The sequence below is a fragment of the Sparus aurata genome, chromosome 9 (genome assembly GCF_900880675.1).
Source record: "Sparus aurata chromosome 9, fSpaAur1.1, whole genome shotgun sequence".
Lineage (NCBI taxonomy): Eukaryota > Metazoa > Chordata > Actinopteri > Spariformes > Sparidae > Sparus > Sparus aurata.
This window is the reverse complement of record NC_044195.1, coordinates 31,155,715-31,170,174: the sequence shown is the minus strand read 5'-3', so window position 1 is coordinate 31,170,174 and position 14,460 is coordinate 31,155,715. Positions and strand designations below refer to the sequence as shown.

The following is a 14,460-nucleotide window of genomic DNA, read 5'->3' as shown; positions in this document are numbered from 1 at the left end:
TCACTGCTAGATGAGGAGGAGGAGCTGCTAGATGAGCAGGAGCTGCTGGAGTACTACAAGCAGGATGAAGACAAACAGAAAAAGTCAGTCAGAGATGACAGACGATGATTCAATCCTTGACAAAAGAGGCAGAATGATTATGACCCATATTAATAAATGTTGTTTTTGATCAGAGTACAGAGAGTTTTGTAAGAGTCACTGATTTACTTCTGGTGTAGAGACACTAAAGCTCCATCAGACTGTGTTTATAACAAGAGATATCCAGATGTGAGTGTGTTTAAACAGAATATGTAAGTTATGCCGATAGGGGTCATTCAATTAAAAAATAACCAAACAAGTGTTACTACAGCCGGCTAGTTCTCATAGAGAGATTCAAGTGCAGAGCCAGACCAGCAGGAGGAGTAAACACCCGGCTTAATATCTGATTCTGCTCTGATTCGGAGCAGGAGAGCTCGGAGATTACTTCTTAACAATTGGGATTAAGAAGGGGATTAATCCTCACTCCTGTTTATCACCCTGACTGCAGCAGTGACGGCTCTCTTTAGTTACTCTGGTTATTCTGGCAGGCATCCAAATGAAATGCACTGTTTGTAGATTTCTCTTGACTTGAACATTGTGGAAAGTATCTGGGATGATGTAAATGCACAACTCAACAAAATGTAAGTCATTTTTATACACTGCTCCCCGCTGAATAAATAATCTTTAACATCGATGGCAGAGTATTTCTGTGATCAGTTTTCATTTGTTTGGACTGAACAAACATTTATGCTTATTGTTTCTCTGAATTCTGACCAAAATCAACGTTGTATTGTGAATGAGCTGAAAACTCTTGGCTCTTACCCCGTGACTTTCCTTATCCTTCTTGTGACACTTGCGATGCTTGTGGCCAAACCTGTGCCTGTGTTTGTTCTTGCCCCCAGGTCCATGTTTCTTCCCTTGTCCATGACAGCCACCATGTCCATGTTTATGTCCATGACCATGTTTATGTCCATGCTTATGTTTATGTCCATGGCCATGTTTATGTTTATGTTTATGGCCTTCACGACAACGACGTTCTGTAATTAGCCATAAATCAATAATTAGCAAATAAGAATATCAAATATGTAATACATATTAAATATATATAACCAAAACCAAGTGTGTTACTTACCGTCGTCAGACATTTTGAAAATCCTGAAACTGAAGGAAAAACAAAAAAACTTGAGCAAATAAGTCTTTTACATGAGACTAAATGGTTACACTTCATAATAACCATCACTTATTAAATTGTAATTGCAGTTAATTAAACTGGTAATAGTTATTTTGCTGTTAACGATTAATAAAATGCTTTATAAACCATATTGTTAAGTTTTATAAACATCACTTTGAACTTCGTAATTATCCTTCCAAATGAATAACATCATTATTATCATACACATAAGGTGCAACTTTGTAATAAACAATTTTTTATAGTAAACATAAATTCACAGATTATTAAAGATGGTTATTTAAAGTGTTACTGAATAAAAATACACCTGAAAAACATCTTTACAAAACATTTAGGATTAGGAAAATACAATTGTAAGGCAATCCAAAGTGTGATGTGCGCAACAATGTGGTATGAGAGGTGAACTTACCTTGTTTGGAAAGAGAAAATCCACTGATGCAGCTTCCACCTGCTGTTCCTTTTATATAAAGCTACATCTGAACCTGAAGCAGCTAATCAGAGGAAAAATCTGCGCTATGTGATTTGTGTTTCGTGTAACCCTAGATTCAGTGTTTGTTTTTACCTCTGCACAGCATGTTCGACACGCCTCTTTGTTTGTCTGAAGCCTCCATTGTGAATTATCTGTTGTTGAGCAGGTTTACACGCACCAGTTGCTTATTTGTGAGTTTTTCAGCGATCTGATTGTTGACAATTAGAACAGAATTGTACAGATTCCCTTTGAATGTTTTAACAGTGACTCTCTTCCATAATATCAAAAGCTTATAGATATTTATTAAAGCTATGTGATTTTAAAAAGACTTGTCTTAAGTCAAGTCTCAAGTCAAGTCTTTCAGGAAGTCTTGATTTTGGTAATTTTTTGGAAAATTCATCTCTTGAGTTTAGGTAGTCAACTCAGAAACGTGAAGACAAGTCTTTAAGGACTGAAGTCTTGAATCTTAAGTTTTGGGTTCAAGTCTTAAGGGAGTCAACTCATAAATGTCAAGGCTTTCAGGACTCAAGCCAGAGTCTTAAGATAAGTCTTTTGGGATTCAAGTATTTGGTTTGGTCAAATATTTAGGAAGTGAAGTCTCAGATATCAAGTCAGGTCTTTAGGGATTCAAGGATTGGGTTTAGTCAACTACTTTGGGAGTTAAGACTCAATTATCAAGCCTTAAAGGATTCAAGTCAAGGGTTAGGTCAAGTCTTCATGAAGTCAAGTGTCACATGTTGATTCAAGTCTTTGGGGAGTCAACAGTCGGGTTCAGTAGAATATTAGGCGAGTCAAGTCCTGTCAGGACTTCAGGGAATTATGTCTCAATTTTCAAGTCAAGCTCAAGTCAAGTTCTGGGAGCTCAAGTCTCAAATCTTCATGGTTCACTTGACAACAAATAGAATAAAACAATCTTTGTAAAAAATGTAATCTTACATGTTTCTTGTTGTGGGTGAGTTCACTACGCAGCCCCCACCCTCCTTCTGTGCAAAAAGTGTGGGAGGAGAGACAAGACAGGTTTTCTTATCAGCATCTGGTCATGCACAAGACTCTGAACAATCAAAACCAGTTTCAGTTTTGTCTTCGAACATCTTGTAAGCCCACTGTGTGCGTTTGCAGTCACCTGTTCCAGCACCTCAGCCACACAAATAAACACACAATCGTGTGTTTACCTGACACTCCCATGATGTTCGACGACAGCTGTATGTTCACTGCACATCGCTAACATTCACAAACTGCCACGTTTATCTTTAAATCAATGAAACATTCCTCATGAAAACACTTTGAAAACACCCTTCAACAATTCACGTACCGGAGACAGCAGCTGTCAAAGGGCAAAGACACAGGAGCTTTGTTAACGAATAAATTAGGGTATAAATATTGGTATAGAGCAGAGGTGCAGAGGTGACACATTGGACACATTCTTAAAGGTGACAAAAGCAGATTAATAACTTAGAGGTTGCTTAAAGTCCATTAAATTTCAGAACAAGTGTGTACTTTTTCAAATAATGTGCAGCCCAAGTGTCAATTCCTCTTTTTATGAGTCAAATATTGCAGGTTTGTAGATCTTGCACAAGTCAAGTTTCTCTTCCAGAGCTGTGGTGTTGAATAATGGCCAGAACAATTTTTGCAACATACTATGATGTCACAGGGCATTTAACCTCTAACCTTTTCGATACTTAATGTCTTAACTTCACCATTTTATCCTGTTTGACATTTGTGCGTCAAACATTATTGTTTGAATTCTCGAGTAATGGCCAAAGATGTGGAGTGTGTGAAGTCACAGTAACCTTGATTTCTGACGCTTGGGAACCAAATCAATTGTACCATATTTGAAGTTCCCTCACTGCATTTCTGAGATATCGTATTCATGAGATTGGGGTCCCACGAGGACACAATGATCTTAACTTACGGCAGCCTAAATCTAATAAATTTGTCCTTAAGTCAAGGTGAACATTTGAGACAAATTCGAAGAAATCACGTAAAAACATAACGCCTCTGGACACACTGTTGCCAGCTCGGAGGCATGAGAATAAACAAATAAACTAAATTATAATATAAATAGCTGATTATTCTGTTTGTTGTGAAGTAAAAGGCTCTGTGACACACTGTGATACACTGTCCACTTTGCTCCTTTCAGCCTAGCAACCTCAAAACTAACACAAACACTTGTTGCTGCTCGCTATCATACGTGCAGGAGGAGGTGGTGCTGAAAAACGTGTCTGCTCTGTCGACACTCTCACTCTGATAAAGGTTGAAACAACATGTGACATCACTGCTCACAGACCCGACTGTTCAGCAGTAGTTAACACCGACAATATTTCACATTGTTGCACGAGAAATAACATTTAGTCTCATCAATACAAATAAAACTCCTGGCTGATCAGTATTCCATCTTGAGGAATTCTATTCTCAATAAAATAATACATTTTTCTTATGTGCAAAAACCAATATAAGGAAAATTCATTGAAGACACACAGAGTTAAGATAATAGAAAAATTCTTTATTCTAAATGGAAATGGTGAGGAAGGAGCACGAATATAAGGCAACGTGGACATGAATGCTTTCATACACTTTCTAAACCAGCCCACATTAACTGGGCGTCTTCGATAGCAGCAGATTATTACAACAGATTTTTAAGGAGTAGCTCTGACGGATGAGCGGTCCTGGAATGTCGACATAGAAAGTTATTCAAAGAATGAAATGTGTTACTTTATCTGCAGATGTTGTTTTGTTTGCTTAAGTCGTAGACTAGACTTTCGATTAATTCATTCCGGCAGTCTGATGAAATGTGACCTTTAAAAGGTCGTCACAGCTTCAGTTTACCAGCCAGTGGACTGCTGGGGTAAAGACTCGAGAAGCGGCCGAGGGCCCAGACTGGAAAGACGTTTCTGTAGGAGGTGTAGCTGATAGCGCAGCTCTTGTTGAACACACCAGCAATATTCTCCTGGGGAGAGAGAAGAATCACATATTAACGCTCACATTTAAGAAATTATCCTAGTTGTAGTTTTAGAGTTGCTAATGACTGATGGCAAGGAGAGAGAATCACCTGTGGCCAGTCTCCGTTGGGCAGCTGCCTGTCAATCAGCAGCTGTGCTCCTCTTTCAACGGCCCGTTCATCTGGATGCCTGGTTGATACAAGAGGAGATGTGATGACATTTGAATATCTGATTTTATTTGGATTTGGCAAAACTTGTTGGACTTGGTGGATAAATGTTAAGCACTGCTTTACCTGACAGCCATGAGGCCTAACAAAGCCCAGCAGGTGTTGTGGATCTGAGATGTGTCGCTCTGGACGTAGCACCGCTGCTCGCAGGACTCAAAGTCCTCCCCCCAGCCTCCGTCTGACATCTGCCGGTCCAACAGGAACTGACAAGCTTTCTGCACCTCCACACACACATCCCTGGAAACAGAGGGCATAGCAGCGTAATTAAGTCTGTAAGCTGGGAGTTTATGAAAGTCCTGTGTGGTTTGGTGGGCTTGTCATGGGTCAAAAAGGATGTTCATGGTTTAGTGTGAAATTTCCGTGATTAGTGTTTGGAACTCTTACTCATCCTTGTAGACGTGACCCATACAAGCAAAGGCTTCAAGGCCAAACCATATTCCATACGTGAAGCACACTCCCCAGGACCTGAGCATGAGCACAAATTGATTAGTTCTCATTATGCGTGACCTGTTCATGAGGTAGGATATCAGGTAGTACAACAGCAGCTGTAGTCTCACCCTTCCCAGGAGCCATCAGGCCTCTGCACCTTCCTGCAGTACTCCAGTCCTTCTTTTAGAGTGCAGCTGAAAAATAATAACAAATAACAACCTTTACCTGTGACTCCAGAGTTTTAAATATTCCCCCTGACAAAAAAATGTCAGACAAAAGTTATTAAAAAAAATGAATGGTAACCAATTATCTAAATAAATGCGTTAAAGCCACTTTAGTTTGTTTGTCTTTGTCATGGGTTGTGCATGTCTCAGTAATAAAGGGGAATTCTGATATTTTCAAACCTGGGTCGTATATTTACATGTTTTTATGTCTAAGTTTTGAAATCGGTCCAGTACATCGACTCAGCATCCAGCCCCGACACGATTGCAACATTATCCTTTGAGGCAACTGACCAGCAACGTTGCATCCATCAAAAGTGCTTGTTTTTTTTGCACCGATAGGCGGAAGTTGTTGTACAAGTATCTGACAGCATTATGGAAAAGATTCCAATGTAGATAGACCATTTTGTGAAAATATAGGATCCTTTCTTTAACCAAAAACACAAGTCTTGCTCAAGGAGAAGTCTCGCTATGAAATCTGATGAGTCTTTGCAGAAAAAACGAAAAAAAAAAGGGTTGGAGAGAAGAGATTGTAAGTTATTCTTCATTTTTTAGACCTATTTTTTTTTATCTGCTGTTTTGTAGAAGTCTGTTCCTCATTGATATTACGTTGGAGTTTTGTTGTGGCTGCAAACTGAGGCGATCTACTGGACTGATTCCAAAACTAACAATCCATTAATACACCAAATTATGTAAATGTACTGCCCAGGTTTACAAATACCTGAATTCCCTTTTAAAGCTATATGTGTTAGTGTGTGTGTCTGTGTGTAGTGTAGTGTAGTGTACCTTATCTCCTCAGCACGGTGTTGAGGGTAGACCTTCTGGAAGTGCCTCAGAGCCTGCATCACTGCTGAGGTACACTCCACATAGGTATAATCTATCATAATGTCACCTAAACAGAGACAGAAGGAGAGAGACGGAGGGCACACAGTGTTACTAATCAACATCACATTTCACAACATGTACTGCATCCTCTTTCAAACACGTCAGCTCGTGTTTTAGGCTCTTTGCCCTTTTCAATTATAGAGACCTTAATATTGCAACATTTTCCACACGTTGTAAAAGGAAATGTCAGATCTTTATTTGTCTCCTTGTTTCCCTTTTTCTCATCTGCAGGTTGAGTAACACTCAGGGTCCCCACAGTGAACTGGGCTCTTTCACACGGCTGAAGGTTAAAATCAAGCAGCAACTTGCAGGATGCAGAAGTTACGAAATGGACATCTTCATAATACCAACTAATCAATCCTGTGACAGAATGATCAAGACTGAACACATCTGGCAATGACGTACATGACACCTACCGAATACCTCGGACGGGTTGAGCAGCTCCAAGAGTTTCCCTCCTCTCTTAGTTTCATATGTGGCAAATCCACCGTCGGAGTTTTTCATGCTCAGCAGCTACAAGGAGGAGACAGAAACTTGTCAGGCGTACTCCAAGTCTCAAGAAGCCCTGAGATCCCAAACTTATTTGAAAAAACATTATTCACACCTCACACAGTCGATTAAGTGCACCAACGACAACTTCAGACGGGGGTGTGTGCTGACACTTTTAGCTTAGAACCTACGGTGAAGATTTTGGGTGTAAATAATCAATACGGGACCTTGGGACTTTTAGAGACTGGGTGAGCTGTATGAAGCTATTTTATGTTTCTTTGTTGGCGGTTTTTTAATGTTTGAAGCAAGTCTCCATCTGCTTGAGTTGTTTAAGAGAACGCTGCAAAGCTGTTTTGCTGTGAAGCTCCAGAAATGTTTTATGGACGATGAAACTTCACACATTTTCCAACAGCATGATGGTGAGTAGATTTTATCACCTTTGCAAAGACTCAAGCACGCTATTTCCTCCTGTTTTCAGTCTACTTCATTTAAAGATAAAAGCAGATAAAAGAGTGATATCAACCTTCTTGTCTAATTCTTGAAAAGACATTTCCCAAAGTGTTCCTTTAGACCAGTCATGTCATCAAAATATAACCTCCGGAGCTTCATGACCACAAGAAACTTTAATTCATGTAAGTATGAAGCTTTCTTTTACTGTCACATTTATCTCACCACATTGACGGCATCATAAAGGCGCTCTGAGGTGACAGACTGGTCGATGGAGGGACAGAGCTCCTGCAGCAGCATCACTGACTTCAGGCCCTCAGCTGTGCAGTCAGCCACGATCCAACCACAGTCACGGGTACTGAAGGGGAACCCTCCCTGACAAGAAAGAAAAAGGAGGCGTAGAAAATGCATGCATGAACACATACAGGTCAGCAAGCCTAGAAATGTTCTTTTGTGTGTTCAAAAGTGGCTCTTGTGTCATAGAGGTGGCACCTTGTTCATCTGTCTGTAGTACTTCTGGTACTCAGGAGGATTCTCAGGTATCTGTTAAAGTGGAAAAACCAGTCAGACATAAGATTTCCCTTTCATGAAAGCAGCTTATATTACACTGTTTTGATTGTATTACACTTGAACATATTACTGAGGCTAATTTTTAAATAACATGTAGCTGCTGGTACCTGTGTGATGGTGAGAAACTGATGGGCATCTTTGAGGCACTGGGCTAGTCTGGGGTTGTCCTGGGCTCCTGCCTGAAAGACCCCAACCAACAACATGTCATGATCATTTACCTGATGATCTGCCACAGTGCTCAAAACAGCTCTCAGACTAAATAATGACAACAGATTTGTTCGTCGCATCCTGTCAGTAAGGCTTGAGAAGTGGGAATGACTCTCTGGCCCCGTTTTAAGAACTCATTTTAAGGAAGTTATTGATTCTGTGAGCCTTACATCCACAGGTAGGTTGTAAAATCATAGGTTTAATGCATCACAAATATCAAACTCTTCCAGCAAAGACATCTCATGAGCATCAATACAGATAAAACTCAGGGTTAGGGTTGGGTAAGGCTCAGCTACAGCTAGTAAAAAATAAAGCAGCAGCTTGATCACGACATCTTTATAATATGTGATTGTTGCTGTTTTGTATCATCAACACTGAAAACATGAGTGCCAATTTTTGCATTACCTCAAGGAAAGCCTGTACAGCAAAGCAAGTATCCCACAGTTGAGATCCATTTGTCCCCTGTGCACAACAAAAAGTGGTCAGACACTCAGATTGTGATTAAGGTTCAGATCAATGCGCAGGCTGAAAATCAAAGGTTTGGAATCAGCAAGTAAAAACGTTTACTAAGATTAAAGGTAGATTTCAGTGCATCCATCTGTTTTTTTAACCTTACCCGATTCTTTTACTGTAAAAAAGCAAATGTTCTACTCTGATCTTCTTCTCAAACATGAGCCTTTAGGTTCAGACAACATTGTGCACTGTCACTCAGAATACAAAGGGGAGCAGTGAACAAATCCTCACCTGCATTTTCATGCCATCTAATCCCAACCTGAAACACAAAGAACCTACTGTCAGATTATCAGTCATGTAACACTTGCCATGATTGATTAGTGCTGAATAAACATTTTTTAGGCATGACACAATATATATATCAGAAGATCCAGCACAAGGACTTCACAAGGGTTTCTTTCTCCAACACCTAAATAAGACCAGTGATGCAACAGAAGTTCATTTTGTTAATTATTTCTTAGAGAGCAGCTGACTGACCAGAGGTAGTCGGGGATCCTGGACACATGTTTCTGAAAGATCGGTGAGGAGGGACCGTCCACATACCAGCGAACCAGCATGTTGATGGTCTTGGAAATCTGAGGAGAAAGTCCAAAAACGATATGTTCACATCCTCTTTCTCATCTACAGAGTCAGTGAAAATAGGATGTATTTCATAGTGAATTCAACATGTATTCTTTATTTGTTATATCTGTTTATATATTACCGGTCCAATGCTGATACATTTAGTGAAGCTGTCGTCAGCCTGGATGTGTTCATACAGTTCTTTGACAGCCTTTCCTCTCAGCGTGGTGCTGTGGTGGGCTTCGTACACGTTTAACACCACTGCAGGGCAACAGGAACAGAGTCACAGGGTCAAGAGTGATTCACAGAGCAACTTTAAGGGGAAACCCTACTTCACTTCTTCTTATCATTGCAGAAAAACATCTTGTAGTCAAGGAAAGTGTTTTTTTTCCTTCCATTTATTACCTCACACTTAACTTTTGAGTTCATTGCTAACCGTCAATCAGCAAAACATTTGTGGGTCAACAGCTTTATCTTCAAAAGTGTTGAATCACCGTTAGACACTGTTAACAGTTATTGTAACCAGTCTGAACATGCTGCCTGTTCTACCGCTACATGCTTCTGTAGGCGCTGCAGGTTTATCAACATGTGCACAGGGTGTTGTATATACTCAGACGTGGGAAGTAATGAAGTACAAAAACTTTGTAACTGTAATTAAGAAGATATTGTCTTTACTTTTCCTCGCTAGATTTCAACACAGATATCTGAAATTTCACCTCCTTACTTGTGACTTTAGTTTGAATGCATATATGGGGAATTATCGATAGTTTAATTTTTGCATCATTGCATGCTGCCCTGCTCACAACCATCATCAGAGAGAGACTGGAACACGAAGAAAAGGTGTGCTAGTTTCTAATTTCTGCAGAGATCCTGCAGCCCTCTGCCTGGATTTTCTTATTTTCTCTCTTTGTTGTTGCTCGGGACGCTTTACCAACCAAAAATGTGGCTATTTGACATCCTGGGAATGAGACTCAACAATCAACTATCTTGAATTAAATAAATATGCCGTGAGCTTCAGTAAGTTTTGCACAGAAATGCCCAGTAGAAATGTCCTTCAGAGGGATACTTTTTACTTTTATATTTCGAGTACATTTCAGTGGCTGTACTTTATGACTTTTACTTTTACTACTTGCTTCTAATGGAGTAAAGAATGTGTGTACTTTTGCCACCTCTGTGAGTACTTACTGTAGGCGACGGAGAGCAGTGTGCTGTGAGGTGTGTACATGTCACATGCTGCCACATTGTTCCTCTGAGCAGGCCAGTTAATGGTGGAATAGTCCTGGACATAAAGCTCCTGAAAACAAAGAGCAACACTTGATGATGCATACATCAACGTATGGTGATGTATATATATAAAATGTATGCATTTATATGATATCTATGGCAATTTATTTGGTCTTGTTTATTTCAAGATCGAAAGAAAAGTTGGTTCACATCTTTTTCCAGTGAAAGAATGTCAAAATAAAAGACAAGCTGCTACACTGTGCCGCTCCTACTGCATAGTTTAAAGGTGGATCACAGAAAAGGAAAATTCCATCCTGCACACTCCTACACTGATGTACAAGGAACGAGGGATCACAGAATGGCTTCATGAGTAAGAAAATTGTGTGAATTAAATGCTATGGCCTTCACAATCAACAGATCTCAACTAAGTTTAAAAACTTTGGGAGTTTCTAGAGAAACTGGAGCTCTTGTCCAGAGTTATGACTTGAATCTAAGAACATATGGAGCACTGAAGCCGTTCATGATTCCAAGCTCCTTATGAAGCCACAGCATGTTGGGTTTTCCTGTTAATTTGTTAACCACCTGTAAAGTGTCAGTCTGTGATGCTGACAATGATATATTGCAGTTTTCCTTTTGAGAAAAAGTACTTTTAACTTATTTTACCTATGATGACTTTCGAAACCCCCACAATTTCCAGACTTTCTGCATTCGTACACAGCAGCAGAAAGTTGTTCCAATAAAAACATCTTTAGAGTTGAAGAAGTAGTATGACTTAAGGAAGAACCTCTTGCACAATAACGCTACAAATTTTGCTTTATATAGTGAGTATGAGTATGGCGCCCCCTGGTGATGCGATGTGGTTTCAGCACCTCTCTGAGGCTCAGGATTAGAGGGTCCTCATCTGCAGCCAGTCTGACAGCATAACAGTAACTCATGGGGAGGTAGACCTGACGACAGTGACACCACAGGGTGGAGGGGTGGGCTGGCATCCAGGTGGGGAACAGCCTGGGGACAGACACAAATATAAACATCAGCCTTGAACTGATACAGAAGAAAAAAATGTGATAGAAATATTTGACTTATTTGTTGCACTATGATGAAACAGCTAATTAATCTCTGTCACCGACTGACAAACATAAACAACAGTTATTCAGTCTGTTCTAAACACTTCATATCTGGTCGCTGTAATAAAAAAAAAGAATGATTTATAATTTTTGGCATGCAATTAAAGCATGATTGCGGTTAGACGAGAAGATACATTTAATGTTCGAACGTCCAACCTACCACATCTCTGGCAGCAGCGTGTTCATTCCCTCCCAACTGTAGACATTTAAAATGGCCAACCAGAATTTACCCCACGAGGGAATCCCCACAGCTCCGCCTGTACAACGAAAAAAGAGCACAGACAGCTTTAGTATTTAGCTATTACCACTATTCATCAACATGGTTATTACTAAAATCATGAACTATACCTCAGATTTAATTGATAAGTTATGTGCCTTTAGCAGCAATATATAGCCCTTGAATAAAATGTGTTGATGATCCGTTATTGTGATCGACTGCATATTTATTTATAACTTATGTTGTGTGTTTATGGATCATTTCAAACTTCTCACCTTTGCTGTGCAGGTTGTTTCTGGCTCGAACCATGTCTGGATCATCAGGCTCAACTCCTAGAATCCTTAATGAGGTGTAACTCAGCGCTGTGCCAAAGACGGTTGACTTGTCTTCAACATGTCTGGTGAAAAACAAAACACATCCATGATGCTGCCATAATCAGTATTACAGACAGTCTAACCCTGTATGTATTTTGTTACAGTGTCCCAACTCAGGAGTATACATAAAACATGAAATTGTGGTATGCATGACTATTCAAAAGTCAAAATGCTGTTGACTTACAGACCCCAGCCTCCATCTGGCAGCTGAACGGAGCGCAGGTACCTCACCATCTCCTTCTTCCAGGCCTCGGCCAGAGGAATCTTAGCCACATGACATGTGATCAGGAGACCTGAAGCACAGAAATGGACACCAACACAGTGACATTAAAATATATAGAAACACATGCACAAGAACACTGGCGTCAGGACAAAGATGGCTGCTGCAGGTGGATGAACTTGCTTCACCTGGGAGCAGGAAGAGAGGTCCACCGTAGTCTCCAGCCCAGTGACCGTCCTCGGCCTGCAGGTGGCTGTAGAAGTGCATCCCTTTCAGAGCTGCATCTACAGCCGTGTGAGCAGCCGGGGAGCCAGACACAAACTTACTCTGTGGAGAAAATGGATGATTAGAAATGAACACCGGACAGATGTTACACACTTCAGGGCAGACAGTTTGGTCAGCATTAATCGAAAAAATTAATTGTTTGTGCTCTGTCTGCTTCAGTTTTTGTACAAAGGATTAAGTGACGTTTGTCAAACTGACTGACATATCAAAAGATGAGAATAAGTGATATGGAGATACAAGACAGCCTTATTCACCTTCATGAAGAACAATAACATTTTAAAGTTAAAGATTTAAACCGTACTGTGTCCAATCCTAGAGAATGAGCTTCCAACATTGTCTGCTCTCTGTCCGGGCTGTCCTGATCCTCCACATATCGCCACGTCTGCCTGCCCTCGTCATTCGTTAGTCTCCAGCGGCTCAGGTCTGTGGCTGGATCGCTCTTGTAAGGCCCCCCACGCCTCCGCAGGTGCCTGACAGAAGTACACAGCAAGTATGTTAATGTCATATCATCTGTTCGTACTACTGGATTCTTGACTTTATCTATTAGGTAATGTAGATTTAATGGATATTGCATACACTTTGGACAAAAGCGGTTCGATCTGTTGTAAAGATCTTTGCTAGTGTGATGAGGTTTTTATCGCACAGGCATTAAATATAACTTTATAAAAATAGCAGTCTTTCTGCTGATGGTCTGGTTTGCTGTTACAGCTCATTTATGGGGCAGCTGTGTATCAGGGGTACAGACAGCGTCTTGTCATCGGAAGGTTGCTGGTTCGATTCCCCTGGTCTGCATGTCAAAGTGTCCCTGGGCAAGATACTGAACCCCACACTGCTCCTGATACATGGCAGCCAACGCCAGTGAATGTATGTATGAATTACTGTAATTCGCTTTGGACAAAAGCGTCTGATAATTGTAAATGTATAGTCTGTAGAGGAATCACAAGACAGTTTCATAAACACTTCAAAAAAAAGAAAGAAAGCAGTGACAACATGTAAACAAATTGGTATTTAAAGGGTTAAAATCCTGAAAATGAGTTCATATATGGTTCGTTATTATGAGGACTGGTGTAAATGAAAAATATAACCCAGTGAAAGTTTAAAATTATATTACAAAACATTAGTTAAATGTTTTTTTTCAGTTGCACGAGGGTTAATGTAAATTAAAGACCTGCAGCTCCATCTCCTTTTTATGACAATATTTGGTCTGAGGTAAAGTGAAGCAGATAATCAAAATAGTATTTTGAATTGGAAATATTCAAGTAACTATAATACATTTCACCACTTAAATGGCAGAAACTTTTCCCCGACTGACAGAACGAACCTGACTTATTGTAAAACAACAGGCACTGCTAGCATACATGTTGACTCAAACATTAGATGGAACGAACGTACGTCGTTTAAACTACGTAATAACTTGTTGTTTTGGTTACATTAACCCTTAAATAAAACAAAATACTCACGTTCCCTCAGTCATATCTGTAATTGACAGCTACAGCGTTGAATCCTCCGCTGAACCATATCGATAATTTTCTTTTCAGCCTCTCTAACGTCTCCGCCCCTTTTTGCTCTTAACGTGGGAATTGTAGTTCTTTGACGAGAGACGGCTCAGCGTTTAGTTGCAGCTTACACTTCATTTCCCAGCAAACCTCGCGGTGCCGTCCGAGTAGTTCTCCACATGGAGAGACATGAGCAGAGAGCCGGCTGTCCAATCACAAACCAGCTGGGCGGAGAAAGGGCGGGTCTGTGATGAGCTCAACCAATCAGAGCGCGACAAGGACAAACACTTCACATGTGCTCATTGATTATGATGAGCCAGTGGATGTAAACTGCTGAATAATAACTGGGTTAAATG

General features: G+C 40.3%; 1 protein-coding gene across 1 annotated transcript; it reads right to left on the bottom strand.

The window, feature by feature from the left end:
• Positions 1-4,158: 4,158 nt before the first annotated feature.
• On the bottom strand, positions 4,159-14,163 carry lss (lanosterol synthase (2,3-oxidosqualene-lanosterol cyclase)). The gene is made up of 22 exons (XM_030427900.1): positions 14,069-14,163; positions 12,910-13,078; positions 12,512-12,650; positions 12,288-12,396; positions 12,005-12,126; positions 11,673-11,769; positions 11,258-11,393; positions 10,350-10,458; positions 9,307-9,425; positions 9,081-9,178; positions 8,835-8,862; positions 8,496-8,552; positions 7,991-8,062; positions 7,806-7,856; positions 7,539-7,688; positions 6,794-6,890; positions 6,279-6,384; positions 5,400-5,465; positions 5,227-5,307; positions 4,909-5,079; positions 4,726-4,804; positions 4,159-4,623 (listed from the first exon to the last, which is right to left on the bottom strand). Exons 1-22 carry the CDS (start codon positions 14,080-14,082, stop codon positions 4,486-4,488), a joined length of 2,208 nt encoding a protein of 735 aa, XP_030283760.1. The 5' UTR covers positions 14,083-14,163; the 3' UTR covers positions 4,159-4,485.
• Between the last annotated feature and the right edge of the window lie 297 nt (positions 14,164-14,460).